General features: G+C 47.1%; 1 protein-coding gene across 1 annotated transcript in view; it reads left to right on the top strand.

Annotated features, from left to right (window-relative positions):
• Window positions 1-21,231, top strand: part of TESC (tescalcin) — a 44,468-nt gene that overhangs the window by 22,190 nt on the left and 1,047 nt on the right. Inside the window, exons 2-7 of the mRNA XM_048515132.1 lie at window positions 1,969-2,038; window positions 16,217-16,297; window positions 16,579-16,718; window positions 19,187-19,248; window positions 19,348-19,455; window positions 20,673-20,720. Coding sequence (XP_048371089.1) covers window positions 1,969-2,038; window positions 16,217-16,297; window positions 16,579-16,718; window positions 19,187-19,248; window positions 19,348-19,455; window positions 20,673-20,720 — 509 coding nt within the window. The remainder of the gene's footprint in view (window positions 1-1,968; window positions 2,039-16,216; window positions 16,298-16,578; window positions 16,719-19,186; window positions 19,249-19,347; window positions 19,456-20,672; window positions 20,721-21,231) is intronic.

The raw sequence follows: 21,231 nt of genomic DNA, 5'->3' as shown, positions 1-21,231 counted from the left end.
ACTTAGTTTGGGGCCCTCAAAAATGTGCAGTCCATAACCTGTGCTACTTTTGCTACTAGGTTAATGTGGCACGGCTGAGGAAGCAGCAGCTTCGGAGGCTGACTTTATAGCATCACACCCCAATTAGGCTGAGTTCCTGCCTCTCCCCAGACTCTGCATTCTCTTGGCACTGCCTCCAAATCTGGCATTTCCTAAGCCAAAGTTGCCAGGCTTGGGAAGATGAAAGCTGCTTGCTGGGAACACGCAGGGAAGTCCTTCAGGTGTGTCATCACAAAGGGCTTTAAAGGCAAGCCTTGGCGCCATGAATTGGCCTTAGAAACGATTAGGCAGGTACTGAAGGGACCCTAAGCTAGGAGCAATACATTCCCATCAGCTGACCTCTAATAATATTTATCGTCAAATGCATTTTTTGCCAGCTGGCCCCCGATTTCTTGTGTACGAAGCAGGATTTGTAAAAGCGAACACCTGTGTTCAGACTACATAACAGGTTGCTATTCAGCCTTTACTTTTAGTATGGCAGGCGAGGAAGAAAAGAATGAATGTATGCAGAAAGGTACTGGAGACATAAGCAAACCATGTCTCTTGGGTTGTCTGAATCCGGTCATTGCTATTGCTGACTGTCCACAGGACAGAAGAAACCATGCACACAGAAGAACACACTGTTGGAAAATTACTGGCATGTGTGTTTATGCCTATGCCAGTGGTGGCGAACCTATGGTACGGGTGCCAGAGGTGGCACTCAGAGCCCTCTTGGTGGGCATGCAAAAACAATGTGCCCCCCCCCCTCAACATCTAGGCTGGCCTGGGCCGCTGGGCTCGATTATTCGCATTAAACCTAAGACCTAGTTTTGGGGAAGCAGTGTAGGTAACCCTGTTAAGTGCTGTTAATCCCCATGGATTTTCATGCAAAGTACTAAAGCGCGATCCTTTACCTGGGAATAAGCTTGTTTGCTGGCAATGGGGCTTGCTTCTGAGTAAACCCTCCTAGGGTCGTGATTCACCCGTTGGAAGAGTTGCACGGTTGCTTCAAAGCAGAGCCACTGACTACCACCAAGCTTACTCCCCAGTAACGCACACCTCGGAGCCAACTGTTTTTTCTAAACTAAAACCTCGGTATTCAGGATAAATTGCCGTGTTGGCACTTTGCGATAAATAAGTGGGTTTTGGGTTGCAACTTGGGCACTCAGTCTCGAAAAGGTTCGCCATCACTGGCCTATGCTGACGAACTCTAGAGAACATTAAAATATCTCCAGGGCCCTAAGAGGAACTATGCCTGAGTATTGACTGGGATCAGGCAGGGTATACATTTAATAAAATAAAATAAAAACAAAGTTGAATTCTGTGTATGTTTCACAAATTAGATTATATGTTCTTCTTTGCCTAATACTTTGATGTTAAAAAGGGGAATAAAAACCTCTTTGCAAACAGAACTCTAGTGATTCCCAGTCTTTCAAAAGGTACTGGGAGAAGGAAGAGGTGAACTAAAGGTGGAGGTGAAATACAGCCTTTTGGGGGGGGGGCTCTCCTGCTGACCCAAAGAGGTTGGGTTTTTGTCCTCAACTCCAGCCCTGTTGGCACCATGGTATGAAACGTGGCTGTCCTCCCACTACAAAATCCATTCCAGTTTGAAAGAGCATAAATGAAAATCTGGCTAGGAGGGGAGTGAGAATCCATTTCGAGCTGGTTTTCTTTAGAAGATTTGCAGTGCCATCTTATGCAGAGTTACTCCATTCTAAATCCATCGATTTCACTAAATCCACTGGAAGAACTATGGATAGGATTGTAGTGCCAGAGAGAGAGAGAGATTTCACCAAATCCCTGGTTAACCACTTTGCTCTGCTAGTTGGTACTGCTAATACTACTAGGTGGGACTGCAGAGCTAGAAAGCAGAGATTTTTTTTTTTTTGCATTAAGTTGCACTCTTGGTTGCTGGTTTCTGACAGCTCGTCTCCTTCCTTCTTTTGGTAGTCACTTCAGATCAAATCGAGCACCTCCACCGAAGATTCAAACAGCTCAGTGGGGATCAACCAACCATTAGGTATGATATTCTCATTCATTTAGCCTTTATTTGGCATAAACAGTATAAAAAGTATAAAATCACATCTAAATCGCATCAAAATACAAACTTGCAACATATAACAAATTAAGTTGATTCATATATACTGTTGCTTGTGGGATATTTCCAGCAGAAAGTTCGCAGCCATTTCACAGAATGTAGCATCAGAATTATTTAATAAGAACAATAGTCTGCTTAGTTCATCCAGCTCGCTAGGTATCATAGAAAGCAACCTGGAGTATTTGACTCTGTACTTGCCCGATTTAGGACCTTGAGGAATAGTGGTGAGTTAATGTTTCCTAATTGATTTGCTTCCCACATGAACACACACCTTTTGCACATTTCTAGGTTGTTATATCTACCGCAAGTAGTATGGCAGAAGAGGGGAAAACACGGTGAAGCTTGACGAGTGAAAAACTCTTCTCTGATCGGATGTGGTCAGATGATACAGATAGGAGGCCATTCTGTTATAATTTGCAAAGGGGATCGATAGATGCAAAAGGTGAACAAGTCTTCCTAAGCTGCCAGAGATTAAACAGTTCCATTCTCTCACCAACAACCTTTGTTTTCAATAATCTCTCACGACTCTGAACAAAGTTAAAAAAGTTAGAAGGGAGTCAAGGGGGGTACACCAATTATTTCGATCTTCCCTCCTCTATCAGCGAGAACAGCATATGAATTACTCTGGGTATCTGATAGTATTAGGTGAACCAGAGAGTTACCCATTATGTAGTATAATGCCAAAGTGCATCCAAAATTTAAAGATATAGGCCAAGCCCTGTAGACCAATGAATTTTTGGCCCAGTTCTACAAGCGAGAGAGCAGCTTAACATCGCCAATTTGGAAGGCCCATGATTTTTCTGAAAAATTTTGATTGAACCATATTCAAAGAAGTCATCCCACTCGCGTTCAACCAAATAGAGACACCATATAACAACTGAAGAGCTTCTATTTTTGAATTAAAGCTTTGACTGCTGCTGGAACAAGGGGCATGGCCTTTCCCATAATAAGCGCACAATGGCATGAAAGCTTCTTTGGTAGCGCTGCCATAGCAGCTTTTATGGGAGTATGGGAGTGATTATAGGAAGGTATGATATTCTGATTCATTTAGCCTTTATTTGGCATAAACAGTATGTTATAAAATCACATCTAAATCAAGCATCAAACGGCAAACCTGCAACATATAACAAATTGGTTGACCATGGTTACTGTTGCTTGTGTGGATATTTCCTAAGTCTTGTTACTCACAGAATGGAACGAATTATTTAATAAGGTTCAATAGTCTGCTTACTCCCATCCAGCTCTTAGGTGTTCACAGAGCAACCTGGAGTATTTGGACTTTAATACTCATTAATTTAGGACAACTGAATAACAGGTGAGCTAATGCTCAACCCCATTCGTTCCCACATGTTCACACACCCTTTGCACATTTCTAGGTTGTTACTCCACTTCGTAGTTATGGCAGAAGGGAAAACATTGAAGGAAGCGAAGTGAAAAACTCTTCTCTGATCCTGATTGCCTGGATGATACAGATAGGAGGCCTATCTCTGTTATGTTGCAAGGGGACCGACAGGATGCAAAAGGTGAACAAGTTCTCCTCGCTACCAGAGTTGTGTCAGTTCCATTCTCTCACCAACAACCTTTGTTTCCAATAATCTATCACCACTCTGAACAAGCAGTTAGAAGGGCTTCATGTTCAATTGGATCTCCTCGATCTTCCCTCTCTATCAGCGAGAACCATATGAATTACTCTGGGTATCTGATAGCATTAGGTGAACCAGAGAGGCTCCATTATGTAGTATAATGCCAAAGCGCAGCTGGGGTTTAAAGGCTCTCGACCAAGCCCTGCACTGGTAACGAATTTTTGGCCCAGTTCAACGGCAGAGAGTCAGCATAACACACGCTAGTTCTGAAGGCCTACATTTTTACCAAAATTTTGATTGAACCCATGCATTCAAAGAAGTCATCCCACTGTAGCACAACTTCAAATACAAACACCATATAGCAACTGAGCTTTGGCTTTTGAATTGAAAACCTCTGACTGCTATGGAACAAGGGCACGTCCCTTTCCATAAATTAAGCTAAATGGCATGAAGAAGTAGTGAGTCAGCTGCCATAGCAGCTTTTTTATGGGGTAACCAGGAGTGATTATAGGAAGGTATGATATTCTGTTCCTTTCTGAATTCTAAGCATGTCACACATCTGGTAGGATTCGGGAAATAATAATAATTTGGCTATTCTGTTATTGCGGCAGTCCTGCAGCCTGTACTTTTGGAGGCAGGTCTTGATCTGTGTTACAAAGTTAATTCAGGGTTCCATTGACTTGGCTGGCTGCATCGGTGATTCCAGAAAAAGATATGCTGGACCACTCTTTGTTGCATGCATTTGGAACTGTATCAGGGACATCTCCTGCCAAATGAGCAATAACTCTTATGAAGATGGATGCTGGGAGCTTTCTATAAGGAAGGCTCTGTGGAGCATTTCAATCCCCTGCTCCAACGTCTCACAATTCAGATTTTTTTTCCTTCTAGAAGGCACTTAAAGCGGGTCTCTGCGAGATCAGCAGATGTGGTCATGTGTATTGCAGAAGGAATTTTTAAAAACAGAACCTGTATACTTTTTTTTCTTGGCAGAATGACAAGGAGACTCCATCCTTTCTTAACCTGTGAGCATTTTTGGAATTCCGACACAGGTTGATGGGTACAAACACAGCACGGCTAGGAGAAGAGGGGTAATTTAAAAATACACTGGGGGAAAAGAAGCGAGAGAGAATAAAACAAACACTGCGTCAGCTGCCCATGGGAAAAAGAAGTTTAATCTGCACAGCCAATCATCTTCAGTGACACATCAGAAGCCCTGCCAGGCAAGAGCCCCACCCACTTTCTAAAAATACTTGGGTGGGTGCCGAGAAAGGCATCATGGCGCCCCTGAGCACCAAACTAGAGCACCCTGCTGTACATTCTATATCTGAACAGGAGCACAGACCCATTACTTCTATGTGCTGATAGAAGAATTAGTTCCTTTCTACCTGTCTGGTGCCAGCCAAGTTAAGAGCTCTAAACCTCAGACCTTTTAAGGCTGTTATTTAATTATCTCGTTACTCTTCTAGGTACTGGAGCCACGTGTGCTACCAGGTTGAATTTCACACAACTGTGCTACAGATGTAGAGAGTGTTGGGCTTTTTATCCCTGTGGTTATTTATACCAGCAGAATATGGTAGGCTTGATATCCTTTAGCTGTAATATTTAGTGGCTCGGGAGCCACATGTGATGTTCTGACATGCTACCTGTGGCTCTTCTGGGCACTGCTTCCCAATGTGGCACCTGTCCCACGTTCCAGAAAAAACAAGCCCATTGCCTGTTAGGATCTGTGCTTGTCTGGTGGTTCCCGCCTTGAAACAATGGCTGATTATGCACAATGGGCTTGCTGCGTGGTGGGAGCAAATGTCTGCCAAAGCAAGATTTCTTGTAAGGACCTGTTTCCTTGAGCCCTGGTTTCACTTTCCATTCTCTCTGTGGCAAGCAAGACCACTTTTAGCATGACTTTTAATTTGCTTTGCCAACAGAGTGGGACAGAAATGCCAGGGAGTACAGCTTTGCCCTGGAGATCTTCCACCCACGGCCAGCCTTCCCACCCTCACACCGTCACTTTGCATGCCTTCTCCCTCAACCCCCCTTCCATGTTGCCAGCTGTTTTAGGTATCAGTAAAGAAGCTTACTCGTACAACACCGACCTCTAATTCTGTTGATATTTTGAGATATCAATGTAAAGGGAGCTTGGGAATAACAAGCCTCTGTCCTCCAGCAGCAGCATCACCACCAGGAGGGGGAAGTGTTGTGTGGAAGGTAGGGAAGGGTAGAGGGAGAGAATATCTGCTGTAGAATGGTCCCATTCTTTAGCAGTCTGTGGTCCAGGGAATTGCATTGCCTTTTTCATTGTGGGGGATTACTTTTGGAACAGTAATATTGGCATAAGTGCAACTTAAAGGGTTAAGCCAGCAGTCTTGACGACTGGGTGTAATGAGATCTGTGCCTTTAAGAATGAGTTGCTGGGTGGAGTTAAGAGAACCAGACTTGGAAAGCCCTCTGTAGAAAACTGTGGGGAAAGGAGAGAGCACCTTCTCACATGTAAACACAAAAACGTGAGGAGAGCCCTCTGCAAGCCCACTGCACAGAGAAGAGTCCTGAGGTAAATGTTCCATGCATTCCAGTGAATACCATGGAGAGTGGATGACAGGTAAGCTGCAGGCCTCATATCAGGGACAGCAGCAAAGGACCCATCCTCACCAATGATGCTCCCCTTCTTCACACTTTTTGCCATCATCTCCCAGCACCCCGATTGTTGTTAGAAGAACAGCAAGATGGCCATAGAGAAGAGAGAGTAAAAAACAAACACCTCACCAGAAAAAAGAGCAGATTTTATTAGGCATACACTGTGTATGGTTTGACTTCCTTTACTCCACGATCAGCTAGTCTGCAGTTTTTACTATTTTGTCTACTCTGGTCTCTGTGTTCATGGGAAGCCCACTTCCAGTCTCTGAAAATCTTACTTGGCCCTCCTTCTGCTTTTGGGATTTCAGGAGCCTATCTTCCTTGCCCTGAGCGTTGGGAAACTGAGGATCTCTCTCTAAAAACAAAGTAGCCAGTGTTCTCAAGGAACTGAATTCTGGACCCGCCCCCAAATTACTTCAGAAGTGGGGTATTCAGCCATCCATCCATGAAGCATCTCGAGATGCAATCACAATATGGAACGTTTCCACGTTGTTTACCAAGCAAGCCAGAGCTTGACTCTCTTCTCCCTGTTATGCCCACCCTCTGCAGGAGGTTTCAACAACCACCCTCTGTGTGATAATCACAATGAGGAGACTGGTCCTGAGCCAAGATCGGATGTTCTTGGACCAGAGCAGCTGGTTTTCCAGCCAGATAATGTCTTGCTAGAGACAATCAGCAGCTTCTGTCTGTTTTCTCCTTAATGAGATTTTCTTCCCTTCGGCTTTCTTTCAGGGGTGGCTGTCCTGATGCAAACCTTGATAGCAATCTCCAAAATAAAGTCCTTCTATCCACGCAAAAAGTTCTGATCTGAGAAATAAGAAAAGGCATCTTGGATGGTATGAGGACAGTTTCCTGTTTTCCTGGAAGCTGAGTTTCTTACTAATACATTCTCTGTGTTAGCAAGTTATGCATGGGATCCCACCGGTCTGCAATTGGAGGGGGACCAACGCATGTGAACAAAAAACAAAAGGAAAGCCTAGATATACATCACAATCTGAATCAATCTGCACGAGGAAGTGCACTTACCATGCTGATCCTCAATGAGCCTGGGGGAAATCTTTGCTTTGTATGCAGTAGGTGGCAAGTTCCATCCCCTACATCACAGGTGTCAAACTCGCGCCCCTCCAGATGTTATGGACTACGGTTCCCATCATCCCCTGCCAGCAGCATGCTGGCAGGGGATGATGGGAACTGTAGTCCATAACATCTGGAGGGGCGCGAGTTTGACACCTGTGCCCTACATGTTCATTTAAAAGGGTTAGGTAGTAGGTGATGTAAAGCCAACGTGGTGTAGTGGTTAAGCATGGTGGACTCTAATTTGGAGAACTGGGTTCCAATCTCCACTCCTCCACTTGACACCTGCTGGGTGATCTTGGGCTCTCACAGTTCTCTCAAAACTCTCTCAGCCCACGGTGAAGCAGACAATGGCAAACCACCTCTGAATGTCTCTGGCCTTGAAATTCTTTTGGAGTCAGCTGTGACTTGATAGCACTCTCTGCCACCATAGTAGGTAAAGTAAAAGGTCTCTTTCTGAGGCCGTGAAGAGCCTCTGCCAGTCAGAGTGGACCGTAGTGACCTTGATAGACCAATGGTCTGACTCACCAAAAAGCAGCTGCATCTGTTCATTGCTAACATTGCAAATGCCACTCCTTCACTGATTCAGATGCAAAGAAGGGGTGTGTTGTTCCTTTGGCTAAAGATATACGATAATCAATGATAGCTAATAATGTGTAACCACACTTCAAGGTATCCCTTTGTAGCAACAACCAGAGGTGAGATATTTCTACTCCCCACGGGAAGTTTCCATGAATTTTGCAGTCTGCCATTTCAACTCCAAAATCCCCATTCAGTTATTTTGCCCATGTGTGGGGAAAAAAAATCTGGAAGAGGCTATTGTGGGTTTTTCAGGCTGCGTGGCCACGGTCTGGTAGTTTTTGTTGCTGACATTTCACCCACATCTTCAGTGTCTCAATCATGCCACTGAAGATGCCAGCCATAGATGCGGGCAAGACCTTAGGACAGGAGAGTCAAACTCATTGGTTACGAGGGCCAGATATGACACAAATGTGACTTGGCCGGGCCAGGCCCTGGAGTTTGTGTGGGTGGGGGGCTGCCTCAGCTGGCCCCAGAATGCCACTGGGGGGAGGGTGCCTGGTAACCCTGTAGCAGGGTGGGGTGACTACCTTGAGAGAGCTTACCAGGCCCTTACGCCAGCTGAGGCAACACTCCCACCCGCTCCTGATCTGATTGACTGCTGTGTGAAACAGGGTGCTGCACTAGTTGGAGCCTTGGTCTGATTGGGGAAAAAATGATCCAGCACTGTTGGGGGAAAAATGACAAAAGGGCCTATTTATATATCCGCAGAGGGAGATTTAACATCTAGAGACCTTGAAAACTCTTTGTTGCCTTTCTTTCTCGTTATATGCCAGTTTTCTGCCCCCTGGGGACACTCAAGGCTGCTTATAATACATGAAAAAAAATGGTACGAAGCCACAGTGAACTGAAGCCATGCAATATTAGAATAAAATGAAAAAGTTGCTTTAAAACAACGATTTTTATTTATTTTTATTTATTTTCCACACCAGATTTGCACCCTAGACCTACCATCCTCCCTAGGGAGACTCTGGGCGCACAACATATATGACCTGATCAGGTACAGTTAAAAAAACAACTAAAACTTTTTAAAAGCAGCTGGTAAAATAGAAACTGACTATAATAGATAAATTAATGTATAAGATGGCATCCGCAATCCCAATTTCAAAGTCCCTCTTATGGAGGGAAGAGCAGCAAATCCCAAGATGACAGGCGGAGATGTATCGCCATGGAGGGGGGAGGGGCACCATCAACGGCTGGTACACTCCAAAGGCCCGGCTGAACAGCTCCGCCTCTTACCCGAGGCCTCTGGCAGGAGACTTCTGTCAGGAACTCCGCGAGGGCCCGGACCAGCTGGCGAGTAGAGCCGTTCCACCATTCGAGGCTGGGGCCAGAGGCTGTAAAGGCCCTGGCCTCACGGGAGGCTGCCAGCCAGATGACATCGAGGGGCATCATCTAGGGACTACCAGGCAAGGATTGGCCTCTGGGCTGAACGGCGAGGCCGTGTAATCGACATGTGGGGTGATGCGTCCCGGTCGATAATCTGAAGGTCCTGCGCCAGGCCAAGCATATCTTTAAAGGCTCGACACCAACACCTTTGAAGATGATGATCGAACTCTACTGGGAGCCACAATGCAGCTGGCGAAGCACAGGCTGGATATTGATCCCAGGTGGCATTACCTGTAAGCAAATCCAAGCAGCTGCATTTGAGACCAGTTTGCCACTTCCTAATCTGTAGGCACGCAAGGGAAGGCTCAGCATTAGAGCCGAAGTTACAATAGTCTAATCTAGGAGATGACCGCTTGCATGGATCACTGTGGCTAGGTCGGTCTGGGGAGAGAAAGATGCCAACCGCCAGGCCTGGCGCCACAAAGATGGAAAAGCAAATCAACCCGGGAGTTATATGGGCCACCCTGGAAGTCTCCATTGATAGAGACGAATCCAGAGTGCTGGACCCCCCAGGAGTTATGCAAATGCGGAGGGCCTGGAGCCGCTAATGCGAAAACCCCCCCCTACACCGGGCGGCTGAAATCGTCCCCTCTCCTCACGGCCCAAGCAGCGCCAGAGGATCTCCGTCTTGATGGATTCCAGTTTTAACTCAAGTTCTGTACAGCAACCAACCAGCAACCGCTAGGCTAAAGCAATGCTGCAGAGCTGCGAAAAGAGGGCTGGGCAGCCGTTCCCCCTCCATCAACAGAATGATAGGCTGAGTGTCATCAGCTGCCATTCGAGTTGACAGGACAGCCCAAAACTCCGCGATACCAGCTGAGCAAGGGGTCGATGCTAGATGTTAAATAACATGGCGGGGATAAATGCGTAATGCCCCTAGGGGTACACCGCAATGATAGGCGGGCTTCCACTTCCTGGAGGCGCTTCATCCCCGCGACTCACTTGTGCTGGAAGTCCGGCCGGAGAAAAGCAGGCAATCCATTTGAAGGACAGTGCCCCGACTCCAGAGGCAACCAGGCGGTGCGTTAAGGTCGACCGGTAGTGCCTACCACACAAACGCCTAATGGTAAGATCCAACAATACCAACAAGCGCATCCCGCCTGGGTCAGAAGCTGCATCACGGATGCGGTGTCTGTGACGGCGGCGACGCAGAACAGTCTCGGCCCCATGCCCAGCACGCTGAAGCTTGGACTGGAAGAGGGTCGGAAGGCGATGTGTCATCCAGGAAACCTTGAAGCTGCTCCAACATCATTCTTCTCTCAATTACCTTCCCAGAAGCGTAAAGATTTGAGACGGGCAGGTAATTCGGCCAGATCTCAGGATCTACCGATGGTCTTTTAAGAGTGGGTGGACCACGCTGCCTCCTTCGAAGCCCATCTGGGAAAACTCCTTGCTCAAGGGAGTTGTTGACGATACTCAACAAGATGGGCGTCAGAGGCTCCGCTTTGGCAGGCTTTCTGCTGCCAAGACGGGCACGGATCCAGAAGGACAGGTAGTAGGTCTAACAGCAGCGCTAAGCATACTGTCAACAAAGCGGCTTCAACGCGAGCCCAGGGAAAAACTGGGCCAAACAAGGGCCAGAAGGCGGCAAGGGAAGGTCTCCCAGTTCTGATTGGCCCAGCCAACATGGAGGTGGAAGGTGCGTATGAGCGGTTGACGCCGAAACCTTATCCGCCAAAAGAAGCTCGCATAAAGGCCTCGCAGTGCTAATATCATCAATTGAGAAGTTGATGACCTTACTGGACAGAGAGGTCAATGACCTAATTATACGGAATAAATTTGAGCGAGTGGGCGGAGCTAGCGAGATCAGGGAGGAGGAGAAGAAAGCCCTCTTTACTCTCCTTCGCCATTCGCCATCTCATAGAGCTTTCATAAGCTGCCCTATAAGATGTTAGCAGCAGCTCTTCATCAGCGGTGAACTTCCTCCATACTGCGGCTCCATCTAATCGCGCGCGTAAGGCCTCAGTTTATCTGACCGCAACTCCCTCCGTTATGCACCACGGAGAGCCGCCGAGGTGAAGCTGGCGAGGACGCCGAGGGCATGCCAACATCGATGGCATCGGAGAGCCGAAGACATTCCAGTCCTCCACCTGCTCATTGAGTGTGCCGGGCGGGTTCAGGTCCGCGGCATACTCAGGAAACCAAGTGGATCCATGAGTCTCCAGCTGGGTGGGTGCAATAAACTAAGCCCGATCGCTTCAGACGGGCGTTGTGGCAAGTCCTACCCGGACCTTCAGGAACATAAATGGTGAACCATGGCACTTCTATCAATAGAGTGATAATGACCATGATTTTATCCCCGACCCGGCACCAGATCCAGCGCAGGCTCCGCCTCATGAGCGGGACCAAAGTTATGCTTAAGCGAGAATTCGCCTAAATACGCCATGGATGACACTAGGTCTCAGCAGCGGTTACTATACATGACGGCGGCATCAACATGGGCGTGCGCAGTCTACCCAAGACAATAAGTCTGGGGAACACGCAACGCCCAGTCCGGACACCACCTCCAGTAACCGTGTGGACAGGCTGTTCTCCTCGATGCGCCAAGCTGGCGACCGGGTACACCAGGAGGACAGCACACCTCTCCAAGGTCGATCCACTCCAGGCCTAATACACTCTATGCTGGTGATCTCCGGAGCGGGACTGCCCTAAAGGGAATAGACTCAATGTGGGATGAGAACAAGTGCCACCCCACCCCCCCCCCCCGCCCTGTGTGTTCGATCGTGAAGACATGGGAACCCGGGAAGCGATTGACCGCTAGAGGCGACGTTTAATTTTCACCAGCACTCCAGGAGTTTCGTAATGCTCTGCCAGAGTCCACCTACTGGGCACCCGTGAAAATCTCTGAGCACCAGCAATGGTCTTGTTGTTGATGGACCTGGCTAATAGCAGTTAACACCAGGGACGAAGCAGAAGTGTCCCTGATCCCAACCACCATCGTTTCTTGCGGATAGGGTCGATATCGTGAGGAGGTAAAAGTCGCGGGCATAACCGTGATTATCTTCGCACGTCTTCTATCATATGGCCGCCCGCTTCGCCAGTATCGATACCTTCTGTCCCATTAATACAGGGATCCCCAGCCCCAGCTAGCGGTTGCCCCCCATGAATATGCTATTTCTTCCCTCTATCTAAACTTATCTAGCTCCTAGCACTGTCTTAACCCTGGTATACAACCAGGCTGGGATAACTAACTAATCACAACTAATGCCTGAAACTTACCTCACACAATGAAGTACAATTACAAATGATGGTTACAAATACATTCCAAATATGGCAATGAGCCTTTAAACAAGAGAGAAATGTAATAAAAGAGGGGATTTACGGGATATCGAGGTCGGAAGAGGAGAACACTAAATATGCCAGCCAGGAGACTTACTGCTGCCACCAAGTCCCCTCTACTGTTGGGCTTCCCAGTGAGCTCTGTGGGAATGGTGGTAAATACAAGAAACAAAGAATTACCACAATGTAGATGAAGGGCTTAGGCCTACTTACTGAAACCTGGGCCAGTCACCGGCTCATTGGTGAATGGCCAGCTGGATTGGAAGAAAAACCCACAGAAGGCGACAATTCAAGGCTATAAATCCAATTGGGCATGCCTGAAAAAAGGCCTGGCCCCAATTGTCCTAGTTGATCCCAAGGTAAAGGGGCCCGATAAAAACTAAACTAATACAATTCCACAATGATCTCCCCTGACAAAAAAAAATTCCCCTCATCGAATCCTTAGCCTCCTTATGTGAACAGGGCAGATTTTGATGGGTGCCTAAAAGATGCTGAAGACAGCACCAGGTAAATTATTCCTGGGGGGAGGGTGACTTGGCCTTACATTAGGACTGTGGGCCCCTGCGCAAGCTGGGGGCCAGCCAGTTAAACTGATTCTAAGTGATGAATATTATAATCATTAACCAGTTTCAAGTCTGCATAAATTTGCATGTGTCTCAAACACACCATTCTCTTTTGGTTTCTAGAAAGCGTGGACTCACTCCTCAGTTCGATTTAAATACTTAAACGTGTTTTAATTACTTGAACCCTGAGTACTTTTTTAAGTCAGTGAAAAGGTTTTGATTGATTAATCAGCTGACTAATTATGGCAGATTAATTGATGGACTAATTATGGCAGCCCTGTTCCCCAGTTTTCTGGACATTCATTCCCATGACTCTTCTAAGTACCCTGGTCAGTTTGACAACAACTTCTCTTTTCTCTTGCTTCCAGAGGGTCATTTCTTCACATTGTCTCTTTCTTAGGTAGGACTTAAGCATGACTTAATTTTTCTAGGCTGGGCTCTAATCCTAGAGCTTAAGCCTCTCAGCATCCACTGCCTGTAGACCACAAGCATTTTATGCCAACAGAGGACACTGAATGCCTCTTTTCAGCTTGCTGTTATCTCTGGGCTGTTTGTCCCTGATGTTGGAAGAAAGGGACTTTACGCTGTTTCCTGCCTCAACCTACAGAGGGGTTTTTACTAGATAACCAGTGGTTGTCACCTTTACTCCAGTGGTGGGATCCAAAAATTTTAGTAACAGGTTCCCATGGTGATGGGATTCAAACTTTTCAATGAGGTGCCACTGGTAGGAACTGGGCTGGGCACAACGGGGCATAGCCGTGGGCATTCTGGGGCAGGAGCATTTCCTGGCAGGGCTGTGGCAAGGACGCGAGTCACAAAGCCGAGTCCTTAGGCGGGAGCAACTAATGCATGAGGCTTAGGCTGCCACACATGCACTTCCTACTGCAAGACTGCTTGCACAAGTTCTACAGCTACTGCTGAGGAGGAGGGCATAACTGAAACTAAAAATCAATGCGATAGCAAAATCACCACTTAGTAACCCTCTCGCACACACAAATAATTAGTAACCTACTCTTGGGAACCTGTGAGAACCTGCTGGATCCCACCTCTGCTTTACTCTATCATGCTGGTTCTATCCTTTGAAGTAGACTGATACTCAGGGACTTCCTTCCTTCCTTCCGCCTTCTCCTCGACTTCTCTATCTTACTTTCACCATGCCTAGAGGGAAGATGGGTGCCCCGAGCATCGTCTCCATCCAGCTAGAATAGGATAGATTAGTGAACCTATCTACCTACCTTTCTATCCAGAATGGAGTTCACTAATAAATACTCTTTTTAATAGATTAGAAACTACAAATCCATCTCCGACTTTTCTTTAAATAAGCTCTCTCTCCCAAGCTCACACATACGTGCGTGCCCAGGTAAGCTCCGCTGTGTTCTAGCCTCTGTGCATTCTGCTCGTTGTGCAACGGGAAAACACGCACGAGGTGTTGTTTATCCCAACACCCGAAAGGGTGGGATGATGCAAACAACCTACCACCTGCCCCCCATGCAGAGTGTTTTCCATCACTAAGCGATGTTTCTTGGTCACTGCTGTGACTCTGTGTGACTCCAGTCCCCCAGCACCTGGGGAAAGGTCAGCCGGCAATTCTGGCTGAGCAGAGTAGAAAAACACACACAAAGGAAAACAATTCCTGACCAGCAATTAAGTCTAGGTTTTAGTGCTAGAAATGGTCTTGCTTGCCATGCAAAGAATGAAAAGTGAAAGTGGGGCTTGAAGAAATATGTATAAAAAATCTTGCTGCGACAGACATTTCCCCCCACAGTCAGTCAATGAGATGGTTCTTGCCGGGATAAACTAGAGGAGGGGGAAATGTCTCCTTCAGGGAGAAAAGCAGAGCATGAATACCCAACTAAACTAAGCAGGACTACTTCAGAGGAAATTGCATTAAAGAATGGTTCTTGTTGCCTCGTACAGGTGTTCCGGTGGGTAGCCATGTTGGTCTGCAGTAGACCAAGATTTGAGGCTATTAGCACCTTAGAGACCAATAAAAATTTTGGGTATAAGCTTCTGAGAGTCAAAGATCTCTTTGTTAGATCTGACAGTTTTAGCTTTCAATGTATTTTGAAGGCTTTCATGGCCAGAATCACCTGGCTATTGTGCGTTTTCTGGGTTGTTTTGCCATGGTTTGCTCCTAACTTTTTGCCCTCATCTTTGAAGGTTTTGGTATTGACCTTCAAAGCCATTTGCGGCCTTGGCCCTGCTTATCTGAGGGACCGTCTCTCCCTATATCAGCCTCTAGGCCCTCCACTACCGGAGGCGACTCTTACTGGTGATCCCTTGCCCCAAGGCAATCCGCTGGCTTCCTACGAGCTAGCCTTACAGCTCTGGCCCCTACCTGCGGGAGCAGGTCAGGAGATCAGGACCCCAAGTGGACTTACAGTGTTTCTGGGCAGGGCCTGTAAACGGACCTGTTCCTGTATGCTTGGCCAGCTGGGATGATGTCAACTCGCCATAAGAACATTCTGCCCCCCGTGGGTATATAAAGGGGGAGGGAGGGTTGAAGCCATCTGTAGTCTTTACTTTTATGTATTGTCATGTAAATGGTATATGATGTTTTAAATTGTTTTATTATTGATGGACACCGCCCTGAGCCTTTGGGGAGGGCAGTATATAAATATAATAAATAAATTAAATGAATCTATGGGTGGCATCTTCAGAGTCATGTCATGGTAAGATGTGTTTCTCTCCATGGCACACTGTGGAGTGATTGTGCCATGGGAAGGAGCACATCTTACCGTGACATGACTCTGAAGATGCCACCCATAGATGTGGGTGAAAAATTAGGAGCAAAAACTACCAGACCACAGCCACACAGTGTGGAAAACCCACAACAGCCAGGAGCTTTAGTTCTTTTATAACCTGAAAGTTTTGTTGGTCTCTAAGGTGCTACTGACCTTGAATTTTGCCCTCCTACAGATGTGCCACTGATCACAAGGCCGACCATGGCCCCGTGGTTCCTGAGCCTGCAATTCTCACCATCTTTTGTGCTTTCTTTTCTGCAGCAAGGAGCACTTCGATCGCATTCCTGATCTGGAGTTCAACCCCCTTAGGGCCAAAATCGTCCAGGCCTTTTTTGACAAGAGGTAAAGTTGTGGGGACTTCATAATATTGGGGGAAGTCAGCGCCAGTCCCTGGTTTTAGAGGACCCTTTCACAAGTTTCCTCCAGTGGGCCCGCCTCCTTGTCACTGTGCATTCGCTGTTTCCTTCTTGGGCATTCCACCAGTTTAGTCAGTCAGTGTAGAGACAATCCACTACCTTCGCCTCTGTCTGAATGTGTGCAAATCTCGGAGCCATTTTCTGGGTAGAGGTTTTGTGCCCAGCTCTGTTTATGACCCAGCTGTCTTGTCTTCTTGTTTCCTCTAGGAACTTACGAGAAGCATCTGAAGGGCTGGCTGATGAGATCAATTTTGAGGACTTCCTGACCATTATGTCCAATTTCAGACCCATTGAGATGAATATGGATGAAGAGCAGCTGGATCGCTTCCGCAAACAGAAGCTGAAGTGTGAGTTAAATGCACTGTTGTTTCATTCCCTGGGGTGTGTGATGACCTTTCCCAGTAAGATGGCTAGCTGGTGACAAGGCAGGTGGTCTTCCACCACATTTGTTCCATTGAATAGACTCCCACCTACCAAGGAAAATACTTCTACCTGGTTAGTTGACCTTTTACCAAGGACTGCAGTTTAAGCTGATTGATCAATTAGTGATTTGGCAAATAAGGTTTCCCAACTAATAGGACGGCAGCCTGTAATTTTTAGAAAACGCTTTGAAAAGGTGCAAGAGTCGTTTTATTAGGTGCTGCCCTGCATAAAATAACAGAAGTGCCTTTTTGGAAGATGACTTGCAGCAAGAATGGTTGTTGCTAAAAATGGGGAAAGTGACATTTGATAGGATTGGTTACTTAAAACTTTGGGAAATAAGGTTGATTCTGTCGGCTTTCCCAGTGGGTGACATTTCCCCCTCCCTTTCCAGTTCTGACGGGCTGTACATGCAGCCTGAAGAAAGAATTTGGGCAGCTTGAAAGTTTGCTGGCCGTACTTGATGATACTCTAATAGAGCAAAATATGCCCCTTCAGCTGTTTTTGAATATTGTTCCCTGTGGACCATCATGGCTACCTATGATTTCTAAAGAGACAGTGGGGTAGTGGTTAAGAGCAGGTAGATTCTAATCTGGAGAACTGCTGATTCCCATTTTCTCCAGCTGAGGGCGAGGCCATTCAGAACCAGGATGCCATTCAAGACTCCTACATTCCTGCTGCGACCTTGGGCCAGTCATGCTCGAACTCTCTCAGCCCCAACTACCTCCCAAGGTTTCTGTTGTGGGGAGAGGAAGGGAAAGGAGCTTATAAGCCACCTTGAGTCTCCTTATAGGAGAGGAAGGTGGGGTATAAATCCCTTTAACTCTTCTTCTATCTCTTTATGCAAAAGCAACGGGATGGGCTCCTGCTCCAGGGACTTTTCTAATTAAACAGCTCACAATCCTTGATTGAAATTTTCAATCGTTTCGTCTCACAGACTCTTTTAACTAGAATGTGGAGCTGAAGCACCTGCTTGCATGTCTGACACAGGATTGAAGGGCTTACTCCCAAGTGCCACGCCGGTGCCTCTTTTTACACGTGTAAGCACAGGCTGCAATCCTGTTCATGCTTACCTGGAAGCCGTTTTTGTGAGACCTGGTGCTCAGTTCAGACTGCCTTCTGAGTCCTGCTTGGAACTGGATTGCTGGTTGCAGAGCGCCTGGCCAGGAAATGCTGTTGCATGTGGCACCCAAGCCTACGCCTTCTCTCCCTCCTGTGTCTTGCTTTCTTTTCTTCACCTCTATTGCCATTTAGCTTTTGATTGGTGGAATTGCACAGGGGGAGGGTTATACCTTTTCATCCTCTACTGTGGCCCAGATCTTGATTGGAGAAGGCCTTCCCTCAAGATTTCATGACTCTTATAAAAGCGCCAATTTCAGATCCCTGAGTGTTTTGTCTAGTTCAGTGATTCTCAACCAGGGTTCCGTGGTATCCTGGGGTACCATGAGCACGTCCCAGGGGTTCCATGACAATGTACATTGTTTGCCCCCCCCCCGGAATCAAATGGATTTTGAAGGGGTTGGAAGCTTCATGGGCTCCCTTTAACAACACTGAAAAAAACAGTATTGTTTTATTTGCCTAAATTGCAGGATCCAAGATTTAAACAGAGCTCTCCCTTTAAATCCCCCCCCAACTTGTCAATTTAGCAAACAAAACACTGCTGTCAATGCTGTTTCCTCCCCTGCTCCCCAATCTACAGGCCAAAACGGAAAAAAACCTAAAATGCAAAAAAATCAGCCGTACCTCAGGGTAAATTCTAAGATATGAAGAGCGCAGGGTCAAGGGTACTCCACGATGTCAAAAGGTTAGAAATACTCGCCTAGTTACAAGCTAGGCCTGGACTCATACTGTGAAAATTGGTTTTATTCCCCCTAAACCAGGGGTAGGGAACCTGCGGCTCTCCAGATGTTCAGGAACTGCAATTCCCATCAGCCTCTGTCAGCATGGCCAATTGGCCATGCTGGTAGGGGCTGATGGGAATTGTAGTTCCTGAACATCTGGAGAGCCGCAGGTTCCCTACCCCTGCCCTAAACCATTTTTTTGGTTGCCTTGCCATCAAGTCACAGCCGACTTAAGTCAGCACTGTAGGTTTTCAACGGAAGAGATGCTGAGAAGTGGTTTGTCATTGCCTGCCTCTGTGTAACAACCCTGGTGGTCTCCCATTCAAGGATTAACCAGGGCCGACTTGAGGAGACTGGGCTGTCCTAGTCTATCCCACTGAATCTCCTGTTGCAATAAAGGTGTCTTGTAGAAGACAAACTCTGCTCTCCCTCTAGAATTAACTTGCTGTGTGATAGGGCTCATGTACTAGTGTCAAGGGAACGTTAAATGCTCTGGTTCTAAGCAAAGGAGAACCCTCTAACCCTGCTGCCTTCTTTTTCCTTTTATACTCTAGTTCTCTTTCACATGTATGATTCAGACAGCGATGGGAAAATTACCCTGCGGGAATACAGAGACGTAACGTATCATATTTTTTTTTGTCACCTCCTTTTGTAACTACACTTTGGTGAGTTGCAGCCACCGCTCATCCCACTTGCCCTTGCTTCTCTCGGCCAGGTGGTTCAGGAGCTGCTCTCGGGGAACCCCCACCTGGATAAGGAGTCGGTGAGGTCCATAGCTGATGGAGCCATGATGGAGGCCGCCAGCATTTGCATGGGGCAAATGGTAAGAGGGGGTTCAGCCCCGCTGGCTGGCTGGCTGGGGCCCCCTGAGGCAGGAAGGTCTCCCTGGTCTGTCTGTTAGTGATTCTGTCATGCTTAAATCTCAGTGTCAGCTCAAAATTGTTCCCACTTTGCAGATGGTAAGGTACTAGCCAGCGTATCCTCTTCTGTAACTGGGGCAGGGCATGCGAAAAGGTGGGAAATCTCAGATCAAGATCAGAAAACTGGATTGGGAATAGAATCCGTTCTTGGGTCTGAGTCAGTGTGGTGTAGAAGCTGGTGATGGATCTGGTCCCAAAAATAATGTCTGTGCCCCTCATCCTTGCAGCAATGCTGAGATACAGATGTGATACGGTTCTACTTAGGGGTGGAGTGTACTTGTTAATTTGTATACAGCACAGGTGTCGAACTTGCGGCCCTCCAGATGTTCATGAACTGCAATTCCCATCAGCCCTTGCCACTATAACCAATGCTCATGTTGGGAGGGACTGATGGGAATTGTAGTTTATGAACATCTGGAGGGCCGCAAGTTCGACACCCCTGGTATATAGGGATTGGCTATATAGGTACTGGGAAGGAATGTGGGTCGTTGTGGTGCTGCAGGTAGGTTGGTCCAAGGAGACTAAATGGTTGAGTCATGTCAGCTACTGAGTAACTGTTACACACACTCACTCTGATCTCCCTCAAAGGGTTGTTGTCTGGGGAGGGGAAAGAGCCATATATGCACCTTTAAGCAGTATGTAGAAAAGCTAAGATTAACCTATAATAAAGCAGCCCAGTGGGAAAGAACATCTGGGCTCCCGTCTGGGGCTTAAGAAATTGCAGATAGTTCAGGTGTGATGGTTCATGGATATGTTATACTCCAGTGTGGTATAGTGGTTAAGAGCAGCTTACTGTAATCTGGAGAACTTCGATTCCCCACTCCTTCACATGAAGCCTGCTGGCTGACATTGGGCTAGTCACAGTTCTGTCTGAAGTCTCTCAGCCCCCCTTACATCACAGGATGTTTGTTATGAGTGGGGGGAGGGAAGCCAATTGAAAGCTGCTTTGAGACTCCTTAAAGGTAGAGAAAAGTGGGGTATAAATCCAAACTCTTCTTCTTCCCTCTTATCTATTGCCAGGGCCTGATCCAAACGGGGACCTCTTTTCACGGAAGTTTGTGCCTTAAGTCTTAAACAAACCATTAGCTAAGAAGAACTCTGTCCTGTCTTCTTATTTCAGGAGCCAGACCAGGTATACGAGGGAATCACATTTGAAGACTTCCTTAAGGTTAGGACAAAGCCTGGCGTTTTCTCTGGCTGGTGATGCTGAATGTCTGTCCATGTGCAGCAATGTTGCAATGATATACCCTGAGGTGGGGCAGCAGCTGGGACCCACAGTTCTGGTGCTGATCTTCCTCCACGTGCTTGCTTGCCAGAACTCAGCCGCCTGTATTCCTAGCTCTGTGCACTACTCAGAATAACCAAGGAGAGGATGTGCGTGGTGCAGGTAGCTGTAAACATGGACATTGATAAGGGTTATGAGGAAGTGGGGGAAGGATGCACAAGCATGTGGGTTGGTGGGTATGGAGGGACGAGGGGAGAAAGGTAAGCCCAGCAAAGGTAAGTAAGGTGGCAGGGTGGGGGTGGGGGACTCCTCTGGTTTTGGGGAGAAAAACATTTTTCAAGCCGGTTTAAAGGATCTTCAAGCAGCTAGCCGCTGTGGAAGAGTCCCTTAAACTTTAAATGGACAAAACACAATAATCCAAATAGTGGTTCGGGTTATCGTGTTTTTAAAATAT

Source organism: Sphaerodactylus townsendi, linkage group LG13 (assembly GCF_021028975.2).
Source record: "Sphaerodactylus townsendi isolate TG3544 linkage group LG13, MPM_Stown_v2.3, whole genome shotgun sequence".
Classification (NCBI taxonomy): domain Eukaryota; kingdom Metazoa; phylum Chordata; class Lepidosauria; order Squamata; family Sphaerodactylidae; genus Sphaerodactylus; species Sphaerodactylus townsendi.
This window is presented reverse-complemented; position numbering and strand designations above follow the sequence as displayed.